This window comes from Balearica regulorum, chromosome 2, assembly GCF_011004875.1.
Source record: "Balearica regulorum gibbericeps isolate bBalReg1 chromosome 2, bBalReg1.pri, whole genome shotgun sequence".
Lineage (NCBI taxonomy): Eukaryota > Metazoa > Chordata > Aves > Gruiformes > Gruidae > Balearica > Balearica regulorum.
Window position 1 is genome coordinate 14,743,040 of NC_046185.1, and position 23,454 is coordinate 14,766,493.

Consider the following 23,454-nt stretch of genomic DNA (forward strand, 5'->3'; position numbering starts at 1 on the left):
GGTACCAAACTGAGCCAGCTCCATCCCACCGGCTCCTGCTTCTGGTTCCAACACGAGTGTGGAATGACCTTCTCATCTAGGTGATTTGGCTTATACCAAGCACAGAGGGACTCTGCAAGCAGATATACACAACTTAGGAGTACAAAGTAATTATTTGTTAGCTAATGCAGGCGGTTAGGACTAACACACTACTAGGCCAAGCGTTAATATCCCGTGCAGCAAGACGCTGGGGAGCCTTTGGGGAGCTGGTCACCCTGGACAAGATGGTGAAGAGGCGTCCTGTGCTGCTCCTTGCAGAGGACTGTCTCCCAGTGGTGCTAAGCTGCTGTCTTCTGAGCCTCCACTTTTGGCTTTTTCTTATGGTTTAAGGATGTCAGCAGACTTCCTCTGGAATCTCTGAGCTGCAGACCATTTCCATTGGAACAATCGCGCTTGCCTGTGGTTTTTACTTATCTCTGTCATGGCTTTAGCTCAAGTACTTCCTCACAGTGTCCTCAAGCAGACAGAGCCCACGTCAGGCCACAGTGCGAACCCCGGCTGGGCCCCAAGTCCTGAGGAGCCGAACCCCTCCATGGGGGCTGTGCCATCCCTTTCCTAAGGGATCAGGCGGCGACAAGAGCCAGCAGATACTTGCCCTCGGTCAGACTATCCCCACAGCTGTTGTGACAGAAAGAGCAGGGGTGGGTGATGCCCGTGGGTGCCCACCTGCAGCTGCCTTGCCCCGTGTCTTCCCAACCACTGCCAGGCCTTGTAATGGCGGCTTGGACAGCTGGCCACTTGCTCTCATGCTCTGGTGTCAAGGAAATACCTAGAGGGTGCTGCCTCAGTCAGAGCTGGGCAGGGACTCCCATATTAGGCCTAGGTTTGTTGTATAGTTATATTTTATTTAAGGCATTTTATGGATTTTTATGGTAGTTTGTTGGCACATAGATTTTATTGCAGCCCAGCCTGGCTCTAGTACAAGCCGGACAGAAACAGGGAGGTTTGTCCTGGATCAGACCCGGCGGAGGAGCAGCAGCAGCCCCGCGGGCTGGGCCGAGCCTCACCGGGCGTGAACAGGCTGCCGCTGAGGAGAGCGATTCCCTCACTGTTTACCGCCCGCCCCGCCCGGGCGCATGGCGGGCAACCAAAGAATCAACCTAGCCTGCGCGCGCGCCGACGGCGCCCGCCTCCCCGCCCCTTGACCGCGACCGGCACTGCCTTGACGGAGGCGGGAGGGATCGCCGTGGCGCGCTTTTCGGAGCGTGTGGATCTCTTGGACGCCATGCGAAACCGAGCGGAGGTGGACGCTACGCTGCAGACGGCTAAATTGAACCCGGCGGAGCTGTTACCGGTCGTGCACTGTCTCAGCTTCGGTCCGCAGGCCAGTGCAGCCGAGTGCCGCCTGTTGCAATTGGAACCGGGTCTCTGTGCCGAGCTGGAAGCGGGACGCAGGTACCGGCGGGGTCGGGCGCCCCCTGGAGGGCGGGGGGGGTGTCGCCGGCGTCCGGGTCGCGCTTCGCCTCAGGGGGCCGCGACCGCGGCCCCCTGAGGCGAAGCGCGACCCGGACGCCGGCGACACCCCCCCCCACAGTCGCCGCTTGGGACCTGTCGGCCGTGTGGTGGTTGGGACGGCGACCCGGGGAAGGCTGAGGGACCGGGGGAGAGCCGCTCCACGGCGGGAGGCTGGAGTTTTCCATCGTTACAAGTCGCCCAACCGTGAGTGAGGGAGTCGGAGATGGAGATGAGGCAGGGTCGCTCTGTCCCATCTTTAGTGTTAAGTGGCTGATATGGCTTTTAAACGTGGCTTTTTGCAGATTTTTATTCTTCTAATCCAGTTTGCATGACTTGTCCCTTAAACTTGACTCAGTTAAATTCGAAATATAAACTAGGAACACCTATAGGAAGCTGGACAAAGCAAACATAACCGGCATTTTGTGATGGGTATTTGTAACACTTTTAGATTATTTCAGTAAAATATTTGTTGTGTGCGTTAAAAAAGGAGATGGGATGTGGGGATAGTTTGTGTATCGCTGCAGTGTGAGTCGGTGACAAGGCCAGAAAGCAATTGTGGGTCCTGCTCCCAGACTATTCAATCTGCTAGCTTATTCCATCGAGTAGCAATTTTATTATTAAAGTTTCCCACTTCTGTAGGCTGTGTATTGGTGACTGTTCTCTCTCTTTTTCTTTTTTTTTTTTGCATATGGAAAAATTGCTTCTGAGGAGACTTGTAGCAAAAACTGAGGAGAGTTTCTTGCCAGGCATATGGAGATAGATGCCTAACAATTTGGGTTTAGGAAAAGACAGTATGTCTTTAAAACAATTCCACTGACTTTGAGATTTTCCTGCTGTTACGGTCGGGTGGATGGCAGGGTGCGTATGAGTTAAGAAAGCGAAAGACATACAGCATTATCATAGGCATTTGGTAGGATGGTTATGTGATGTCTTATAACTCAGGACCAAGAACACATTCTAGATGATAGGTTTTTGATAAAATGCAATGCCAGTGACATAACATAATAAAAATGTTCAAAATTATACAATGTTAGAACTCCTAAAGAAAAATAGTCCTCAGAGATGTATGTTATTAAGCCTGTCCATAATCGGTGGAATATCATTAAGTGTCATTGGTTAGAGGCCTGAGTCATGCTGAGGACCACCTGGAGCACAGCTGAGCTTTGTTCATGCATGCATGCTTTTGGAAGCAAGAGGATTAAATTGAATCTGAGCACTTAATTTAGCGTAGCCTGGGAGGAACTAAATGTTCCCCTGTTGCGGTCCTGCTTTGGTATTATCACGTCCTCACTAAGAATCTCTATGTAATCAAGTATGTGAGTTTAAAAGGGGGGTTTGCATTGATTCTTTGTCCTGATATGCTCTAGAAGATGGCTTGCTTTTCTGCTTGGAATTACTTGCAAGAAAATGTGTATGTTTTGGGGAGGGAATTATCTAAGGGTGCTGCACAATAGACACAATTTCTGTTTGCTTTCTTGTTTCACAATGGGCCAGTTTCAGTCCTCGTTAAATACCAACTCTAGCTGTAATCTTAATTTCTAATATTAGTGATCTGGTTCAGGCCTTAATCATCACTTAATCAGTGTTTTAGGGGGGAGTGTGTGAATAGGCAAGTGAGGTGGTTTGACTGTGATCTGCATAAAAACCTTGAATGCTTGTCTTTCAGAGTGGGAAAACTCAAAAAGGAGAGGAAAAAAACCATAGTGTTAAGATATTTTAGATTATTTGACAATTACGTCTTTGTATTTTGGTATTCCGTGACTGCTGCTACAGAACTGCTATAGAACTGCAGTTTATAACTTCTTTACCAATGTATAAATGTGCAAAAATATCAGATGAGTTTAATAGATGTTCATTATGAAATAGAGGTAAAAATACATCTCTATTTTTGTGCTATTTTTTTTTTCCAGCCTAGTAATCCGTGGTGAAAAAGATGAACAAGCAGTCTTGTGCAGCAAAGATAAAACTTACAACATGAAAATAGCAGATACCTCAAATATGCTGCTGTTTATTCCTGGTTGCAAAACTCCAGAACAGCTGAATGCGGATCAACCATCTTGTAGTATTATTCATTCGCAGGTATGTCTTTCCAGGTTTTTGTTTGCTTTAATTCTCTACTTTCTTATCCTCTATAATTTCTTGTATTTTATCCAAGATGCGTATGTGAAACTCAGTTAGGATTCAGATGTCTAAACATAGGCTTCTAATGTCATTTTAGATGCCTCGTGGTATTGGTCTAGCTACAAGCTGCCACTGCAGAAGGACATGAGTCTCCTGTAGTTTCTTTGTATATTGAACAGCCCCAGGAGGATGTCTTTATAAATATGCTTTATACACAGGGGACACGCTGTACCTTAGGGCATCCAAAATGGCTCTAGGGCCCTTGTTTAGGCAACTGAACTTTATCCGTAATGTATGATGATTATTATTTCTACAAAGTTAAAACTTTAGTTTATTTTCGGTGGATAGTAATTGCTTGTAGTAGGTATTAAAAGTTTTCAAAGAAAATCTAATTTCTCAATGTTAGCAGCTATTTTTAAAGTAAGCTGCAAATTGATTTTTAGGAGTGCTTTTCCCAAAAGACAGATTATACTATGTCATGCCTGAATACTATTTTTTTTTTAAATACAGAAATATATTCAAAGGTGACTCTTTCAACTAGTGTCTGGAAAGATTTGTTGGAGTGAATGATTTTGGAGTGCTCAGTTTAAAGAATTGATTGTTCTCTGCTCTTCTGAAGCACAGTTAATACAATTCTAATAAAAATAGTTAGGCAAATATTATTACTAGGCCATTACTTGCTGTAATGGATATAATGACATCATTGAGGAATAATCCCGCTGGTCCTTAGATGAACATAGTAATCAAACCAACATAATTTCTTCCGTGAAGTCAGCAGTTCGAAAAAAGTTTATTCAAACCAAAGTAGATGAATGAGAAAACAAAAAAAAATAATATAGAAGAGTTTTACTATGTTTAATGATCTCACTAGTCCTCTGAAGTCACACATGTCAGCATAATATAAATGTGATGTGTGAGCTGGCACAGGCAGGATGCAGAACAACCTCAAAACCATGGATGAAACGCAAAGAATAAGTTTATTTTTGTTACCTCGCCAGCCAGGGGATCCACGAAGCAGCGCCTGGGCAGAGGCACACAAGCAGGGCCGCAAGCACTGTGGAGCTCGGTCCATGCTAGAGGATCCTCTCCAGGTAGAGGGGAGCAGGCTGCAGCACGGCAGTCAGGTAGCTATGGCACACCAGCTCAGCCAGAGCCACCATGCTGGAAGCATGTGTCAGGCAGAACCCAGGCTTGGCCGTATGCTCATCACAGATCTGCAGGAGTCTGTTGCAGAGCAGGTTTTGCTGCAGCTGGAAGGCCTGGCTGGTGTCAGAGTCATCTCCTGGACAGCAGGAGAGGCATGCCCACAACTCTGTGACCAGCTCACACATCCCCTCCCAGCTGTCCATCTGGGCAGGGAAATCAGCTCCTTTGAGGTGCTTCATGTGTGACACCAGACTGGTGACTTGGGCAGGGCTCCACCATCACCCTCCATGGGCTGCAGGGGGACAGCCTGCCTCACCATGGTCTGCTGCAGGGGAATCTGCTCCGGTGCCTGGAGCACCTCCTCCCCCTCCTTCTGCACTGACCTCGGTGTCTGCAGGGCTGTTCCTCTCACACCTCCTCACTCCTCTCTCTGGCTGCTGCTGCACAGCCATTTTTCCCCCTTAACTATGTAACCCCAGAGGCACTACCACCACTGCTGATGGGCTCGGCCTTGGCCAGCGGTGGGTCTGTCTTGGAGCTGCTGGCACTGGCTCTGTTGGACATGGAGAAAGCTTCTAGCAGCTTCTCACAGAAGCCACCCATGTAGCCCCCCGCCCCTCCGCTGTCCAAAACCTTGCCATGCAAACTCACTACATGTTATTTGCTTAGGAATTATTTTTAGAGTTTTATTTCTAAGAGCTTTCTTAATGTTTTCAAAATCATTACATAATGTATTGACACTGCAAATTGTGAAACATAGCAAAAGATATGGGGCTTCACTGCCCTTCTGCAGTCTCGGTGCTGTTCTTCATACCGCTTGTGAGGCTAATACAGCCAAAGCATCTGCCATTTTTTTAATCTCACACAAACCAATTCAGATATAAGCTTTGGATTATAAATTAGAATGATTTAGTTTCTTTTCTATGCAGAGTACTTTCCTGTTCATTACCAAATTGCTCAGAAAAGAACTTGGCAGGAAAAAAAGCCTAACTCTTAGGTAAATGCTGTTTGACATGGAGGGGGAAAAAAACCCTTAGAAGTTTGTCAGGAAATTAGTATTTACCTGAATTTTGCCCAAGCAACCTATGGAATAGTTAGGTTAAAAACTAAGAACTTTAGCTGTATGAGAATTTGTAGAATTTGTATAAGACTTTTACATATAGGTGGTTTGCTTATAGTTGATTTAAATGGAACATTTTAAAGTTTTTTACCAGATGACCTTAACAAAACAAAAATAAAAGTATTATGATAAAGCATTTAGGGTATTTTAAAGTACTGTCTGGAGGCTTTTTCATGGAGGCTTTTTTACAAAAGACTAGTGGTTGGATCAGGAGTCAGAAACCTAGAGCCTTTTCTGCCTCTGCCATTCTGTACCCACTTCTTTTGGTTTGGTAAATAGTAGAAACAATGCTGAAAGGCTTTAAAGAATCTTCTAGGAATTCCAAGCTGTACCCCACAAAACACCTCAGGACTACTCTAGAGGTAAAGTTTTATTAGATTAATGCTATTGTATCAATTACACCTGAGCTCCTGTTGCACACTTTATGTCTTGACTCCACTAACAGTATACAATTTATGTCTTGACTCCAGTAAGGAATAGAGATGTCTTGTTAGTTATGTGTAACTTACTGTCTCGTTAATGTCTGTTTTGCTTGAGCTTAGTGATATGATGATTCATTAATGTGTAAAAAGACCACAAAGCACATCCCAAGCATGGGAAGAAGTGGGGAAGATGGAAATGGGATCATATGGGGGGGTTTATGGTAGTAATACAACTTTGTATTAAGAGGAAAAGAAATGTTGATGAGGATTGCACAGGAATGTATCTATCATTTGTGCATAGAGGTGAGTTGTTCCCTTTGTCATATGCACTACGAATGTATTTTTATCAACCAACAGTGTTTTTTTATTCTTTGTTGCCTGCAGTAATTTTTTTTTTATTGAAAATATTACAATGATTGTTTCATCTTTAAAGTAATTACCCTATTAATACATTCTTTTCTCAGTAACTAGATTAACACTTTTTGCTGATAAATTTTGTAAGCTTCTTTGAATCCAAATGGTAGATTAAAATATTTTAAGAGTAACTGTTTTTTCTTGTAGATTGCTGGCTTCTCCAATAACTATTGGGAATTAAGGAGATGCCGACCGAAACTGAAGAAACTGAGGAAGCTTTTAATGGAAGATCCATATGAAGGGCCAGATAGTCGGAAAGATCAGTCTTTGACATTTTCAAAGGTAAATCAGCTATGTGAATTACTTTCTTGTAATTGGTAATGGGCAAATTAAAGTGAAGATACACTTTTAAGTAGAAAAATGCCGTTGCTCCCATGTTTCACAATGTTGCTTCGAGTTAATTTTTTTAAGCCTACTATTCTAAACAAGTTGGTAATTATTAGCACTTCCACCGAGTCACAGGACACTTGCATACAGTAATTAATGATGACGAGGAGGAGCAGGGAGTTGCAGAGGACGATACAAAGGAGAGGATAAGACTGACAGTACAAGAAGGGAAAACACAAATAAAGTCCTGTCCTGCTGTCCTTTTATGTTTCCGGGAAATCCAATTTAGGATCTAATTGGTAATGGAAAGGGGCTTAAATTGTCCAGAAATTATAAGCATTTACAAAGGCTAGTAACACAAAAAGATGTCATATGCAATAGTGTTTACTGATAATATTAAATTAATTTTGTAAAGACACGTCAAGTGTCTCCCCAAACATTAGTGCCTAATTTGGGGACTGATCTCGGTTTGTTTTGAAGGAGAATGTTTCACGTATTGGCTTACGGGAGAAAAACTAGATATATCTGATAAATGTAGACGAATCTTAGCTATGCTACTGGTGGAACTTTAATCTGAAAGGTCTCCATGGGAAAGCTCTCTGTCCTGTGGGACTGATTCTTACTGGAATCCCAAACAATACATGTGTAGTAAAAAATTTTGCTGTGTTGTTCGCTTACTACTTAATATTTATTGGGTGCTGGCAACTAATAAACCACCTTTAATCTGTTTGAAAACAAATTACTATGTTTTGGTGGCTTACTGTAAACTTCTTGTGGTTTTCAGTTGTTTGTACTGTATCATACACAGAGAAATACAGGAAAGGAACCAGAAAGAACTCTAGCACTATAAAGAATTACTGTAAGGAAGCCTGGTGCATGGTGATGTGATTTACAAACTACAGGAAAGCTCAGAAATAGGCTAATACACAGCTTGCTCAGGATGCACCAAATTAAAATCTTGGATTTTACAGTGAGATGACAAAACGTATTCAAATGATTGAATGTGCCTGAATCAGTGTTTAATAAGTTTCTTATCCTTATTTGGAATTTTCTGGTATGGACATGATGCAAGTCAGCCCATTCCATTTTATGTTTTCAAGGGTGGTGCAGCTGATAAAAGCATCATAGCTGAGAGCAGTGATTTCTTAAACAAGCTGTTGGAGTGCTAGCCAGGCCTCAGAGAGGGAACAAATGCCAAGGACTCCTGTGCAGGGTTTTATCTGAATGGCAGTATCTAACTTGCAAACACATTTGCATACTGATCTGGGGATATACTTGCTCTAAATTGCTAGCGGTGTTTTTTAAAGTACTGTATAATATAGTCATCCCTTGCTGAAATACTGATGTGAGTTCAGTGCTGCTTAGCCTGATGATGTTTCAATGTACTGTCTAATAGGAATGGCATAGCAAGAAGAGGGGACTTTTCTGTATTTATTAACTACTTTTTTAGCACACAGATGTTCCAAACTTGGTGTTGGTTTGTTCCATTTGTGTTCCCATAGTCTAATAGATCTCAAGTACTTAAACCATTTTGTTTCTTTTCTGATAGGAAATATTTTTACCCTATAATCAACAAAACTCTAATATTAGAGTTGATTAAAAAGGCTGTAAGGTGAATAAAGGAATTGATAAAGTCCTGTTTCCTATGAATTTAAGTCTAGTGTTCCTTCCCTTTACTTCACTCCTCGTGATACCTTCTGTTCCTCCCATGTCTCATGAGTCTTTACCACAGTATCTATAGCACCCTCCCATCTCACCAAGTAACTGTTCTGCAGGAAGCTGTATGTACTGCTGCTGGGTCTGTGCTACATGTCTGCTAATTGGTTAGCACACACCAGACCACAACACGTAACTGTCGAGGGCATGCTGGAGGAGGCTTTATCTCAGGGGAGGTATTAAGTTGGAGTTCTGACTTCTGGCTTAGCCAAAAGTGATGAGTGATTTTTGTTTTGCCTTGTCTTTGAATCTCATAGATCAAAATACGTGATTTAGAAAAGACAGTACACATTCACTTTTCCTTCTTGTTCTGTTACTTTATTTATGATGTCTACTTGTGCTAGTTTGACGTCCTGAGAGTAGAGGTATATTACCTAGGCATGGCACAAAGACTTCCCTGTAGTTAGACTGGTTTTTATATTGAATAACCCTTTGAGAAAATGTTGTAAGTTACAGGAGAAGTTTCAGAGAGTGTGGTAAAGCTTAGAAAATTCAGAGTCTGGGGATAAAAACACCAATCTTCTAAGTCTTTCTTTCATTATATCTTATAATGCATTTAGCATGCTTGCTGAAGCAGAGGAGAGGAGTAAGGATAACTTGTTTTATTCCCTTCTCTTTTTCCCTGGTTGCAGTATACAACAGAAGATTTGTTCAGCTTGATTCAAGCAAGTGAAGAAGAAATATTGCACCAACTGCAGGTTATAGATGCCTGCAAAATTGAAGGTATTTGTTTCTAAAGACTATTGTTGCCTATGAGAAATAACTCTGCTTTTTTTTTCCCCAAAATATCTGTGTCTCCTTTTTCTGAGGCCTGTTCCATCCTCATCTTTCAAGGTGCAAGTTACTTCGAAGTGCTAAGATCTGCTTCTGTATTTCCTATATCCTCTGCTGCTATGAAGCTGATCAAAAAGATAAAACTGAGCAGGCATTGACCAGTCTGACTCTTTCCAGGGTAATTCCTTCTTTGCTTCTACAAACGCTGGCATCAGAGTGTCCCACCCACAACATGAATATTTTTTGGCTGGTTGCCCTCTTCATGGATGAGTGGGTACTGCTTTCAGCAGTTCTAGAGACAAAAATAGCTGATCCTTAGGTAACCCCAGCCCTTTCATAGTCCTTTTTCTTCCTGGACTGGGTTTATCTCGGAAGTCTTCCAGCTGTGTGAGCAAGTGCCTCACCTTGGGACAGGTCCTACCTGGCCAAGCCCAAACCCTCACCTGGGCGCCAGGTGACAGCAGTCCTAGAGCCATGGAATAATACAGGGCAGAACTGAGCTCTGGAGGCTATCAGATCTGAACCCCTGTGTCCCGATCCAATGTTGGGGAGGTTTCGATACGATCCTAAGAGCAAGATTAAGACACAAACGAGGTCAAATGCCGTATACCAGAAACAGTTTTATTATGAAAAGAGTTAAAAAAAGAAAAGGTAAAGGTAACCAATAAGATCGATAGGACAGGGCAGAAAAGAAAGGCAGAAGACCAAGCAAGACTCCGGGATAGAATCGCAAGAATAGTCACCGCCATGGATCCACAGTGTCTTGGTGTGGGGGGGGTATCCAAATCTCTCGTTCTGCGACGGTGGACGAAGGCACGGGTCCACAGCGTCTCGGGGGTCCATCTTGGGAGAGTCCAAATCTCTTGTTCTGCAGCAGTGGGCAAAGGCACACCACCCTCATCTTGGCAGTCCCCTTTTTTACTGGTGGCGGTCCTCACGATGGCACGTACAACAGGGCTCCACGTTCCTGCACATGCGTACACACTTCTTGCAGTTCCAGCCCTGTTCTTCACGCGACTGTTACCTGACTTGTGGTGCATGACCCGGCAAGGCGTTTTTCGCAGGTTGAAAGTCTCTACGACCTGGCAATCATCCTTATTGTCCTTATCACACTCAGTAGCTGGAGGGGTTTCCCGCTTGAGCAAAGCGATCTTTGAGACAAAAGTTCTTACAGTTCGGTTTCTCACACCCTGCTTTAGGACAGGGCCAGCTTGGAGCTGACAGCTCAGGGCCTCAGCTGGTTGAGTTCTGAGCATTTCCAAGGATGGAGATTGCACAGCCTCTGTCCAGGCTGTAGCGGTGTTCGACCATCCACAATGAGAAAAAAATTCTCCTCATACTCAGCTGGGATTTCCCTCATTGCAACTTGTGCTTGTTGCCTCCTGTCCCATCACTGAGCACCACTGGGAAGACTTCTGCTCTGTATTCTCTATACTGTCCCATTAGTCAGGTGAGGACAATCTCACAGATGACTTTCCTTGTTGTTTACAGCTCCACAGCACCGTTGTACCAGATCTGTGCTTCATCACTTCTGGATTTCTGTGAACTTGGCTGGACCTGAACTGCCACTTCACAGAGCCAGTGCAGATAGTTCTGTTCATGCAGTTCTGTGTCTGAATTACTAGTTTTTCCAAGTCTGATTCATCTTGGAATGGGATTTGTAGTGCCTATGTATCTGTGGCTGTTAATCTATATAGAATCCTAGAACAGTTTGGGTTGGAAGGGACCTTAAAGATCATCTAGTTCCAACCCCCCTGCCATGGGCAGGGACACCCTCCACTAGACCACGTCGCCCAAAGCCCCATCCAGCCTGGCCTTGAACACTTCCAGGGATGGGGCATCCACAACTTCTCTGGGAAACTGTTCCAGTGCCTCACCACCCTCACAGGGAAGAATTTCTTCCTAACATCTAGTCTAAATCTACCTTCCTTCAGCTTAAGCCCTTTACCCCTTGTCCTACCACTCCATGCCCTTGAAAACAGTCCCTCTCCAGCTTTCCTGTAGGCCCCTTTCAGGTACTGGAAGGCTGCTAGAAGGTCTCCCTGGAGCCTTCTCTTCTCCAGGCTAAACAATCCCAACTCTCTCAGCCTGTCCTCACAGGAGAGGTGCTCCAGCCCTCTGATCATCTTTGTGGCCTCCTCTGGACTTGCTCCAACAGGCCCATGTCCTTGTACTGGGGCCCCCAGAGCTGGATGCAGTACTTGAGGTCAGGTCTCACAAGAGTGGAGTAGAAGGGGAGAGGCACCTAAACAGTTATGAATAATTGAGATAGTTTAATTTCTTTCTCCTTTACATTTGCTCTTACTATTCTGTTCTTTTTCTCAGCTTTATTCCTGAAAATGACAGAATGGTGTTGCTGTACTTTGTAAAGGGGTGACCTAGATATCCAGACTCCTGTAATGTATCTTCAGGGGAATAGTGTTAATGTTTTCCTTCTAACATTGTTTTGTGGTTTTCTATTTGGCAGGATATTGGAGAATTCTAGAATTTGACTATGAGATGAAACTCTTGAATCATGTGACTCAGCTAATAGACTCAGAGTCCTGGTCGTTAAGTAAGGTTCCTTTACGTACCTGCCTTGAGGAACTTGGATCTCTAGAGCCCACGTAAGCAATTAATTTTGGTATTTGAAATTGTCTAAAATCATTATTAATCATTAACTATTACTAATTAATCATTAATTTTTTTATTAGGATTGTAGTCTTATAACTCTAGATTCCTGTTACCATGGTGTTAACGATATCTTTTCTTTGGTCCTAAAATATACAAGGGCATTAGTAGTTTAGACAGGTTAGTAAACTGATTTTAGTGTCTATTGGTAATATTTCCATTCATTCAATAGTGGAAACATTACTGCGGAATTGTAAATGATGGAAGCAGTACGTACTTAGCCGTGAATTGCTGACCATCTTGAAATACTTGTTCTGAAGCTAGCCAAAAATGTTTATTTTACCTCTTGCTTAATGTCTGAGATGGTGGTGTGTTTTCTGGTCTAATATGGAATTCAGACCTTAAGAGTCGAGTTTATTGTACTGCCATTAATAATTTAAGATTACCATTCAAACAAGTTTACAATATGTAGGGTTTTCCGTTTATTTGGCTTTCGGCTCAAAAAGAAATCTTGCTTTACTATTAGTGTCTGCAGTTAGGTTCGAATTTTATGCTGGAGGTCTAGAAAAATGCCTGCTATTCAGCAAGGGACAATCAACTGCCAAATTCGTGACTTGCATCACTTCTCATTGGAAAGAAGTGACATTGCAAGAGTCTCTTTTCCTTATTCTCCTTATGCCTTTTAGTCTTTGCTAGTTATAACTCAAAAGTGGAAGAGACTTTTGGGGAGGACATGCTGACATAACTCTCATCTGTTCTTTTTGTCCCCTTTTGTTCTTTTCTAGCTTGCTTCTAAGTTTTACTCAATTTGTTCATTTCAGCCATCCTCCACTCTCCTTGATTTTTTTTTTTTTTACTTTACCTGTTTCTTTATCATCTTCTCGGTAACTGTTCCTGTAATGTCCTAATAAATAGTTTTAAACCTTGATTTCTGGTGTATTTTTTTTTTTCCCTCAGAGAGATGATAGAACATGTTCTTCGAAGCTATGGAAGGAAATACATTGATGATGGTAAGTTTAGGAAAGCACGCATATTTTAATTTTGCATAAAGGAAATAGTTATTCATGAGTAAAGGCAGATTTTGTGAGGATAGCTCAAACAAATGAATTTACTACAATGCCAGCAAAAGGAGGGAGCAAACCATGAGCTAAAAATCAGTAAAATTGTTAGAGGAAGTTTCATAGTGAAAAGGACTATTAAACTGTACAAGAATCTAGGGAAGACCCAGGAACTTTCAGAGATACCTGAAGTGATTTATTAGGTGTCTACAGCCATAATGTTGTGACCAAAGACAGATGACTAGTAAAATTTAGGTGGGATTTCTCTTTAGATACCCTGGGAGGTCTCAGCTGTTTAAGCAATTAATGGTGCTATTGTGAATAGTCAGTGGCGTGTAGATCTCCCTGAACTCAGCTTGCCTGAAGTCATCTGCCTTTGGTCCCTTGAACTGCACCACAAGATCCACTGATTGTATCAATCAAATCTCTGTTGCCCATCTCGCATATAGATACCCTGTTTCAGTGCCTTAACCTCAATCTGAATTCTTCCCCACAGTTGCTTTCATCTCACCTTTGGCTGAAGGAGGAGTTGCACTTGACCTTAAAGAACATAGGAAAGTAGTTGGAGTGACACAGATTGTCATCTTAGTATATTTAGGGAGGTTGCACAAGGAATAAGTTTGAATTGCAGTAAGTTCAGATGACTGAAAAAGTGGAAGGAAGTGTTTATGCCTGATGTTGTTCAGAGAATTTTAGCCTGTGAAAGAAAATAAATTCTCATTATTCCCTTCATCATCTCACATTATAAAGATGATTAAGGAAGTGAAAATGTATAATTGTTCAACCACAGACAAACACCTTAATCGCAAACACCTTAATACAAGCCATTCCGAAATAGGAGTGGAGGCTGTAGGAGAAACTGTTACTGCGAAAGGGGAAAAGATGGGAGCCAAATACATATATTGATATGAATGAATAATGTAGCACACACACGTAATATTCCACTTGATGCGTTCTTGAGAATGAGAAGATAATGTCATTTATCCAAAGTAATACGAAGTCAGGTTACTCCCCGAGGAGAAGAAAAAACAGGATACTTGGTTTGTAGAAGACTGTAGAACGGAGTGAAAATATGAGGCTGTTCTCTGTTCTTTTATCAAAAAGCAAGAACCCAAGATAACCTGTTTTATGTTTCTCAGCAGGGGACGTTTACTTTGAAATGCACGAAGACAAAATATGCAGAGCTATAGCACAAATGCTTTTGCAAAATGCAGTTAAATTCAATCTCTCAGAGTTTCAAGAAGTCTGGCAACAAAGTGTCCCTGAAGGGATGACAACAAGGCTTAATCAGCTTAAGGTAAAAACACAAAGTAGTACAGATTCTTTTGTGAGTAGGCTGTTAACTGAACTTGTGTCATATGTAGATCATCAATTAATGAGTACTGATTGTGTTATTTCTGTCAGCTTTTGAGTTAAAGTACTGCTTACGACATCCTCTATGAGCATGAGTAGACTGGAATCGTGACAATTCAGTTTCCTGTGAGTCTGAAGAAAAGTTGCAGCTTTACAGTTAATACTTCTAACTATGAAGCTATTGTCAAGCCAATTGTAGTGACAGCCAGCAGAGTAGCGCAAGCACTATGGAAATCCTTCTGCTCAAAGGAGGCAGAGACATGTTGGAACGCATTGGATTTCCCCCTCCCTCATTATCATAAAGAAAATGATAAATACGGCCTGTAAAACAGCGCCTTTGTGATACTTTTTCACTTTGCCTCTAGTAGTGCAGTTTTAGGCGGCTTTGGACATTCAAAGGGCAACTTGTATGGATTATTGCCAGAAAGAAGGAAGTTTAATTGTTTTGTCTTTACAATGTTTTCTCTCTGATGCTGATCTACAGGGCTTGGCTCTTGTGGATAAAAGCTCAAGGCCAGAGACCATCTTTCTGCTAAAAGTAGAAGACTTACCTGAAGACAATCAGGAAAGATTCAACAGCTTATTCAGCATACGGGAAAAGTGGACAGAAGAGGATATTACCCCTTATATACAGTAAGGATATATTTCTTTTTATTAAAATATAAATAGTGTTATATTTTTCCGTTTTTGCATAGCTGACTTCTTATCAGCTGTGATTGCCTCAAATACTATACTTTTCCATTTTAAACGAATACGAATTCTCTGTGAATAGAATCCCCACCCCTGGGAACTGTAGCCACGTTTGTTGGATTTAAACTTGTGTAAAAAGCTGATCCTACTGAATTTAAATGAGTGATAACTCTGTCTTATTTGCTTGAGCCAGACTTAAAAGGATAAACCTCCTGACACTTAGGGTCAGTCTCCGTATTAACACCACAGAGCAGTAGCGCTTCCCGTCCTGCCTCCGTTGTTCTTTTGGTGCTTAACACTCACACTCCAGCACTACCTGGAATACCCAGCCAGGATACGTGTCAGCAGATGCAGGTGGTAACCCAGAAGTAACTGCATCAAACCTTTGAGTGGCTCTAAATTTACTGTAATATAAGTAATTCAAAGCTAACTTTTGCTAGATTGAAAACCCTTTACAGAACAGGAATAACAAAACCCAGCCAACTCCTCCTAAAAACCAAAATCCTTGTTTCTGAAGTAAATAATGTAGTTTTGCCTGTTGCTTTAATGTCAAGCCAAGTTCTAAACTTTAGGTAATTTAAAGCGTTACATGATAGTTACAGTAGTTTGGGGTTTTTTTTTCTCCCAGTCCCCTAATCCAGTTTATTGCAACATTTACAAGTATTTCACGGATTCATTTTGTATGAGAATATCTCTAATGCCAATGTCGTCTGCTTTTATTTCCTCTTTAGAGACCTATGTGCGGAGAAGCAGACAGTTGGTGCTCTTCTGACAAAATACGCTCGCTCCTCCATGCAGAATGGTGTTAAAGTCTATAATTCTAGAAGACCCATCTCATAACAAGTATTGCTTTAAGAACTGAGAATACTGAATGGACTAACAGTGAATGTTGCTTCTTCCTGCCTTCTGGGGAAAGGAGTTGTCAACCGAGACGATACAGTGTTCTTAAGTTTAAGCAGCCGAGCTTCTTGAACAAGTTTTGTTTTCTGCTCAGAAATGTGAGGGCATTTGCCTCTTCTAAGAAACCATGGTGTCGGCAGCCCATGCCCACCTTCTTCCTTCTTTTTCCTTTGTGACTATAGTTATGCCAGGAGTCGAGCTGCTACTTGAATACACTTCAGCTGTCTATCCATAAACTGAAGTCTGACATTAAAAATTAAAACCTCCTTGATAATAATTCAGTCAATTGATTTCAACAGCAAAAAGGAATGCTTAGTCTTTTTCTCATTAGTGAGCATTCTTAAAGATTTCATCGCAGTGTTGACATTTGAATACTGCAGCCTTTGATGAGTTCAGGAAGAAATAATTACGGACAGACTACAGTAGTCCTAATTTTGGAAGGGTTTTTTTTATGGTCATGGCTGTAAATAACATTGGCACAAGCTCTTGGCACTTTAACACTTGGCAGAATTGCCATTGAAATATTACAAAAACCCAAATTGTGATCGAGTATGAGGATATGAGAGAATAGTTGGACATTGTGTTATGAACTTCCTATAAACTGCTATTAGAATGTAGCTGATGTAAAATTAATGTTTTACAGAAGACTACCTTTGCTTTTTAAAGAGCTTATAAACGTTTGTAATGCGATTTATTTTTTTAAAAAACTTTGTCATTGCAAATAACTACATGTAGAAATTGTGCCTTGAAAACTTAGGGTGGAATATTATTCTGTGTAGAGCAATAAAACAGGATATTTTAATGATATTGTCATGAAGTGCCTGAAATAGGAATTTTGTAATCATTAAAAAGGATTGTTTGCATAGTGAACCAGAGTTTAATATTAGATGTTTTTCAAATATTTTTTTAAACTCAACATTGTAGGGTTTTTATGAAAAAAAAAACATTTGCTGCATCAAACTCAGATGTAAGATATTAAAAACTTTGGAACTGGTAGTGTGCTGAATGTAGGATGAGCGTGGAGAGGAGAAAAACTATAAATGACATGTAACTCTTAAGATGGGTGTGTGCATCCTTGGAATTTTGTTACAGATAAAAAGCCAAATAACAACTAGTTTCTGAGCTCTGCTTATTCTTGCCCACTGATCGATTCCCTGGTCCTCACCTTTCTGAGGTGTACAAGCGTGGTGTTTGAGCCAGGTGCGTAGAGACCCAGCTGGCTTCTAGTGGCTCTGTGCCGGGAAGAGCAGCCTGGCGTGCTGTCTGGTTTCAGCAGCTGCGGTCCTTTTCATAGCAGCAGAAGGTTCCGTCTCAGATCAAGGGTAATATGAATGTGAAAGCCTTGGAAATAACTTCCGTTGCATCGTATATGGTTCCTTAGTTGAAATACACAAGAGAATTAAGAGTCTTGTAGTCTGTGATACAACAGTGTATATTTACATTGGGTTTTGTTTGTGAAACAAGTAAGAATTTAAGTATTACGTGAATAAAGCTGTATCATAATACCCAGGTAAACCTGAATCATTATCTAAATTATTTTTGCAGGTGTAATCATTCTACCTGTTCACAGTACTTCTGATTTGTTTTGTCAGACATCCAGAATGACAGAATGCTTTTTAAATATCAAGAACTGCTGATGCTGAAAGGGCTAACTCCATTAGCTGCTTCGATGCACGCATTTATTTTAACATCAAATAGATGAATCAAAACTTGCTTCTAATAGAACACATCTAGGTTATGAAGAAACTTCATTTTGTGTCCTCCCGGTACTGTGACTAAAGACACTCTGCAGCGCACTCGGGGTGGGAGGGCGGAGGTCACTGGACCCAATCTCATTCTGTGGCTCCGTGCCTGGTTCCCAGCAGCGTTATTGTCTTAAATCCCTTTTTGATTCAAAAGTAAAGACTGATGTGTTTTAGTATCTTCCTGTGACTCAGTGTTGGGTATGGCCTTGAGTCTGGCCCCTAAGAAAGTTCAGGTATGCCTAAGTCTACTTGAATGCAGAAGCTGAGGGTTTGTCAGTCCCTGGGAGAGGCTGACGCATGTGTAACCCTTCCGAGGTGTGCACAGCTGGAGATCTGCATTAAGGCCCCTGGTACGTTCAGCAGCAGCAACTGGGCGTAGAATGGAATAGAATCATAGAGTTGTTTTGGTTGGAAAAGACCTTTAAGATCATCCAGTCCAACTGCTAACCTAGCACTGCCAAGTCCACCCCTAAACCGTGTCCCTAAGCACCACATCTACACCTCTTGGGGACGGTGACTCCACCGCTTCCCTGGGCAGCCAGTTCCAATGATTGACAGCGCTTTCAGTCAAGAATTTTTTCCTAATATCCAATCTAAACCTCCCTTGGTGCAACTTGAGGCCATTTCCTCTTGTACCTATCGCTTGTTACTTGGGAGAAGAGACCGACCCCCACCTGGCTACAGCCTCTTTCAGGTAGCTGTAGAGAGCCATCAGGTCTCCCCTCAGCCTCCTCTTCTCCAGGCTAAACAACCCCGGTTCCCTCAGACGCTTCTCACAGCACTGGTGCTCTAGACCCTTCACCACCTCCGTCGCTCCTCTATGTTACGGCCCCTTGGCAGCCGCTTAACAGCCCCGCACCGGTAACAGCTCGCTGCCTGCGGAGGCACCGCCGCCATCACGCTGGCAGCCCCCACCAACAGGTAAGACTCCAGCTGAGGGCACTGCTGCACTCGAAATAAAGCCCAGACTCAGAACCGAGCAGCCGCCATACAGACCCGCGCCCCCGCTACCCCGGGCTTCTACAAGGAGCGGAGCGCAGGGGCTGCCCCTGGGCGGGCGGGGCCGAACACCGCCCCCGCCTGACGGCCCGCCCCGCCTGACGGCCCGCCCCGCCTGACGCCCCGCCCCGCCTGACGCCCCGCCCCGCTTGACGCCCCGCCCCCGCCTGACGCCCCGCCCCCGCCTGACGCCGCGGCCCCGCCTGACGCCCCGCCCCGCCTGACGCCCCGCCCCGCCTGACGCCCCGCCCCGCCTGACGCCCCGCCCCGCCTGACGCCCCGCCCCGCCTGACGCCGCGGCCCCGCCTGACGCCCCGCCCCGCCTGACGCCGCGGCCCCGCCTGACGCCCCGCCCCGCCTGACGCCCCGCCCCCGCCTGACGCCCCGCCCCGCCTGTCTGCGTGCCCGCGCGCCTGCCTGCTCCCGCGCTGGAGGTCGGCAAGGCGCATGCGCATCAGTACCTGACCCGGCCCCGTATAAGGCCTGTGGAATATTTTTGGGGTTTTCTTTTTTTTTTTTTTTTGCCCATGACTACCTCTGATGGGTACAACACCCTTGTGAAAAACAAGATTTCAAAAGACTTTCTATCCTTAAAAAAAAAAATAAAGCTCCGTTAAACGGCTGTGACCTTTCAACCGCCAGGGGTCAAAGGTTACTGGCAAAATGGCGGCCGCTCCGGAGGGGCAGAGCCTCGGCGGGGCCTGGCGGGCGTGCTGCTGAGGGGGAGGCCGCGCCGTGCCGGTAGCCGTCCCTGCTCTCCATGCCGGCCGGCCCCAGCCGACTGCCCCGGACGACAACGAGCCGCAGGAGCCCCCGGTCCAGCCGTCGCCCGCAGGAGCGCCCGCATCCGCAGCGACGATAAGGCCGGGCCGCGGGGGGCTTTGCGGCGGCTTCTGCGCCCCCCCCTCCCTGCCCACTCGCCCCCCGGGGGCGCCTCTCCCACCTGCCAGCGGAGGGTGCACTCCAGCCGGCTGTCCCTGGAGCGGGGACCCCTCGGCCCTGCCTGCCCAGCCGCCGCGGCCTTCCTGATCCAGTAGCTCCCACTTTGTTGCTCGTCGAGCCAGTTGGTTTACGTAGTTTCTGCGGAAAGGAAGCAGGCAGCGCCTCTGAACTGGTATCGTACCCCCAGTGAGGAGAGGGATTGTCTGCTGTGCTCATAAAAGGTTCTGTAGAAAGACTGGTGTTTGTGTGTCGTGCTTATTCGAGCTGAAGATGCTCGACAGTTGGGAGTCGCGGATCCACTGGGGAGATGAGTGATCAAATACAGCCCGGCACAAGGGAAAATCAAAGGACCCATCCAGCAAGGATGATGTTGATGCCAGTCTGACAGCCAGCGGTCTGTGTTTACTGCTGTTGTTCAGGATGAATAGGAAGAAAGGAGACAAAGGATTTGAGAGCCCAAGACCATATAAATTATAAGTATCAATTTTTTTTAAAGTTGCTATACTTGAGATCAATGCACATTTGAACCAGGCCACAGGCTCATAAGTGATTATTTACCTGAGAAGGTTGTAACTATTGCTTATGGTGTAGCTTGCACTCAGAAAATGCGTGTTGTAGGTGTATGTTTTATTGTGTAAATGGACTCACTCATGCACAGTGAATCTGTCACCTGTGCAGTCTCATAAAGATACTGACATGGTGCTCTTCAGACCTTAGAGATCTCTCCACACAATGTCAGCACTACAGACCATGTGGCCTGGTTTCATTCTTACTGCTGTGTTAAAGCCTTTTGACTTAACGGCTTTTTCATATATAAAAAATGCTTGCATTTGCAGCAAGCAGGTTTGTTAAGCAAATTGTCGTTTTTACATGTTAATTATTTTGGTTATAACCAAGCTGTAAAGCAGTTGGTTGTGGATTTCAGTGGATCTTTATGTATTTCTGTTTATACCTCCTTGTTTTCTTTATAAATCTGTAACAAATGTATTTCTAAATAGAATCACTTTTGTTATCATATACATTTTAATGTGTAGGTAATGTTTAAATCCATCACCGGATACTAGATGTTATCATTCTCTTGTGGGAATTTTTATTGAACTTGCTTAACTGAAGCAAAGTCACTTTTTAATGCACAGGATACATGAGTATGTGCATGTAATGTATGATGTGGCATAAAAGTTGAATTATTCCAAGGTTGTATCTTGAGTCATGAATAGCACTGCTCTGAAGTGTGATGAAGATACCACCTACTACAGAAAAAATAGAGAAATAACTTCCAAAGGTTTAAAAAGTTGGAATTACTGTTTTATCTTCCATTTTTAAAATCAGAGTTTTATTTACCAGGAGTTCAAATACGGATTCAAAATTTAAGCAAATATCTATCTTGATTAATATATAACCATTATTTAAAATAATAAATTCTTATGACATATGAATTGTAAAAGCACATCCTGTATATTTTTTCATGTATAGTACCTGCTTACATAAATTATGTATGAGTGACAACTCACCAGGTAAATTTTCCACAGGTCTCTGATTGTAAATATTACAGCCACATGCTGTTTCTAATACTGCTCATCACTAAAGTGTTAGAACTTAATTCTGTGCCATTAGTAATACTATATTTTTGCATACTGTTATGTGATGTTCAAAAGCGATGTTGTTCTCTTCCTGTATTACTAGTAATATTCATACTGGTTTGATACTATACTTTGATTTTATTGGAACTTTTCTGACCTTGTGTGCAATTTCTATTCATTATTTGGTTTGGACCATGTAAGAAATTTAGATCATCATGAATTCTTCGTAGAAGTATATGCTATGTGCTGTATTTGTCTAGATGTACATACATCCTGTATGAGCTCTCTATTTTTTAAAACTGGGTTAAAATATTATTTTAAATGCTGATGTTTGTGCAAAACCTTACTTATTTTATTTTTTTTTTCCAGCACAACTCACCAGGTAGTATGTATCAACAACATAAATTTTCAGAGAAAGTCTGTTGTAGTAAGTATTTTTTAATAAAATGTGAAAGTAGAAATTAAAAGTCTGGGTTTTCTTCATGCTTTTAGAGGAAACAACTGCACACACAAGCTAATTATGTTCTTCAGCTTCTTTGTATTTTGTACTGTCTAATCTGATGCCTCTCATAAGTCTGTCATTCCTTGAGATGCGTCAAATAAAGTACCTTCTAATTGTGAATGTTTTCATCTCTGTAAGGAAAAGCTTTCTAAAAGAAAGTTAATGCATTGCAAATAATATTACAAAGCAATTTTGAATTTAAAAATTGATGGACAACACGGCATTAACTGATGTTAGGGATAGGGTTATAGAGTTTTCTAGCCTTATATGTGGGTTCCTAGGGGCTTTGAAAAGACTTTCACGATTTCTGAAACCTGAAGTTGGTGAGGCTTTTTTGTGAATTTAGCTATCTGTCAAGATGGATTCTGCTTAGGTTTTAAAAATCATTGTCTCAAGCTTAGATACCAAAATGTGAAACATAGTGATGAAAAACATAGTGATGCTAGTAACTTGAAATCTAGTCAATAGAGGCAGATCATTTCCAGTAAAACAATCAGGATTGTCAGTCATTTTGAAGTTTTTTGTTTTGTTCTGTTTCATAGCTGGGAAAGTTCGCCTGTTAAATGGTATGAAAGAAAATGTATTCTAGATACCAAAAAAGGGCAAACCAATTTCCTTTTTAAATAAAAAATTAACATATTTTACCTACAGTTTTCCTTTGAAATGCATTAATAAGTTTTTTTTTAATATATCTCTGTTTTGTGAGTTGGTAAAGATTTTATAGAAGGTTTTGATTTGTTTTTTCATAGGGTTATGTGGAACTGACAATATTTCCCACAGTTGCAAACCTGAATAGAATCAAACTGAACAGTAAACAGTGCCGGATTTACAGAGTAAGAGTCAACGATTTAGAAGCAGCTTTCATCTATAATGATCCAACGCTGGAGGTTTGTCACCATGAGTCAAAGCAGTAAGTGATGCGTTTAAAACTCTGCAGTTGTAGTGTCTTCTGTTGCTGTTAAGCATGACCTATTTTATTGTACTGCACATTTTACCTGGTGATTTCCTCATGGTAACGGACGTTTCAGACAGAAACAATTAACTTTTGGCATGGCAACTTAATTTTGGGGAAAGTGTTTTGGCAATAATTTTTACTCTTAGGCTCTTCTTTAGAATTTCTTTTACTCACATTTCTTTGTATTGTTTTGTAAAAGTATCAGAACTTTTAAAAAAGTACTTTATGGGGAAAAAAAGTGGTGGATGCCAGTAGCGTTGTCAGTGCTTTCTCATGTGTTTTTTTCCTTGGTAGGAAAATATCTTTGGCTAAAATGCTTCATCTCTGATGGACTTCAGGCTTACCTATGCCCAACTTTTACACTTATTTATTCAAAGAAAATTTGGTTACATTATTGTGGCAATAGCATTTCATTTATATTCTTGCAGAGAATGTTTTACAGTGGTGCAACTACATTCATATGAGAGTTCTATGTGAGAGGATAGTCTTTAGTTTTGGGTTTTGTGGGGGTTTTGTTGTTTCTTTTTTCTTTGTTTCTTACTCCAGCACAGTTGGTTAAATCATTTTTATTGCATCTGTTTAATAT

The 23,454-nt window shown here is 42.4% G+C and overlaps 2 protein-coding genes across 9 annotated transcripts in view; both read left to right on the forward strand.

Moving 5' to 3' along the window:
* Window positions 1–1,183: 1,183 nt before the first annotated feature.
* DSCC1 (DNA replication and sister chromatid cohesion 1) lies at window positions 1,184–17,256 on the forward strand. Of its 4 annotated transcripts, XM_075743426.1 has the most exons (10): window positions 1,542–1,698; window positions 1,797–1,923; window positions 3,405–3,573; window positions 6,865–6,999; window positions 9,393–9,483; window positions 12,002–12,140; window positions 13,102–13,154; window positions 14,342–14,499; window positions 15,040–15,188; window positions 15,977–17,256. In XM_075743426.1, the coding sequence occupies exons 3-10, from the start codon at window positions 3,469–3,471 to the stop codon at window positions 16,083–16,085; spliced, it is 939 nt and encodes a 312-aa protein (XP_075599541.1). In that variant the 5' UTR covers window positions 1,542–1,698; window positions 1,797–1,923; window positions 3,405–3,468; the 3' UTR covers window positions 16,086–17,256. The 4 variants fall into 4 exon arrangements, with proteins under 4 accessions (XP_075599538.1, XP_075599541.1, XP_075599540.1 ...); XM_075743423.1 differs by lacking the exons at window positions 1,542–1,698; window positions 1,797–1,923 and adding an exon at window positions 1,184–1,434; XM_075743425.1 differs by lacking the exons at window positions 1,542–1,698; window positions 1,797–1,923 and adding an exon at window positions 2,200–2,285.
* Window positions 17,257–20,101: 2,845 nt separating this feature from the next.
* The window catches only part of TAF2 (TATA-box binding protein associated factor 2), a 63,184-nt gene continuing 59,831 nt past the window's right edge, over window positions 20,102–23,454 (forward strand). For all 5 annotated transcript variants that reach the window (XR_012833730.1, XM_075743428.1, XM_010308194.2 and 2 more), the window contains exons 1-3: window positions 20,102–20,304; window positions 21,784–21,838; window positions 22,663–22,823. Coding sequence is in view for 4 of the 5 variants with exons in the window: in XM_075743428.1 (XP_075599543.1) it covers window positions 20,252–20,304; window positions 21,784–21,838; window positions 22,663–22,823 (269 nt within the window). In the remaining variant the exon portion in view is untranslated. The remainder of the gene's footprint in view (window positions 20,305–21,783; window positions 21,839–22,662; window positions 22,824–23,454) is intronic.

Excerpts from the sequence above, each read along its gene's own strand:
- DSCC1 (XM_075743423.1), top strand. The coding sequence starts at position 1,265 with ATGCGAAACCGAGCGGAGGTGGACGCTACGCTGCAGACGGCTAAATTG. Across the intron at positions 9,484-12,001 it reads AGATGCCTGCAAAATTGAAG|GATATTGGAGAATTCTAGAA; the intron begins GTATTTGTTTCT and ends TCTATTTGGCAG. Across the intron at positions 15,189-15,976 it reads GATATTACCCCTTATATACA|AGACCTATGTGCGGAGAAGC; the intron begins GTAAGGATATAT and ends TTTCCTCTTTAG.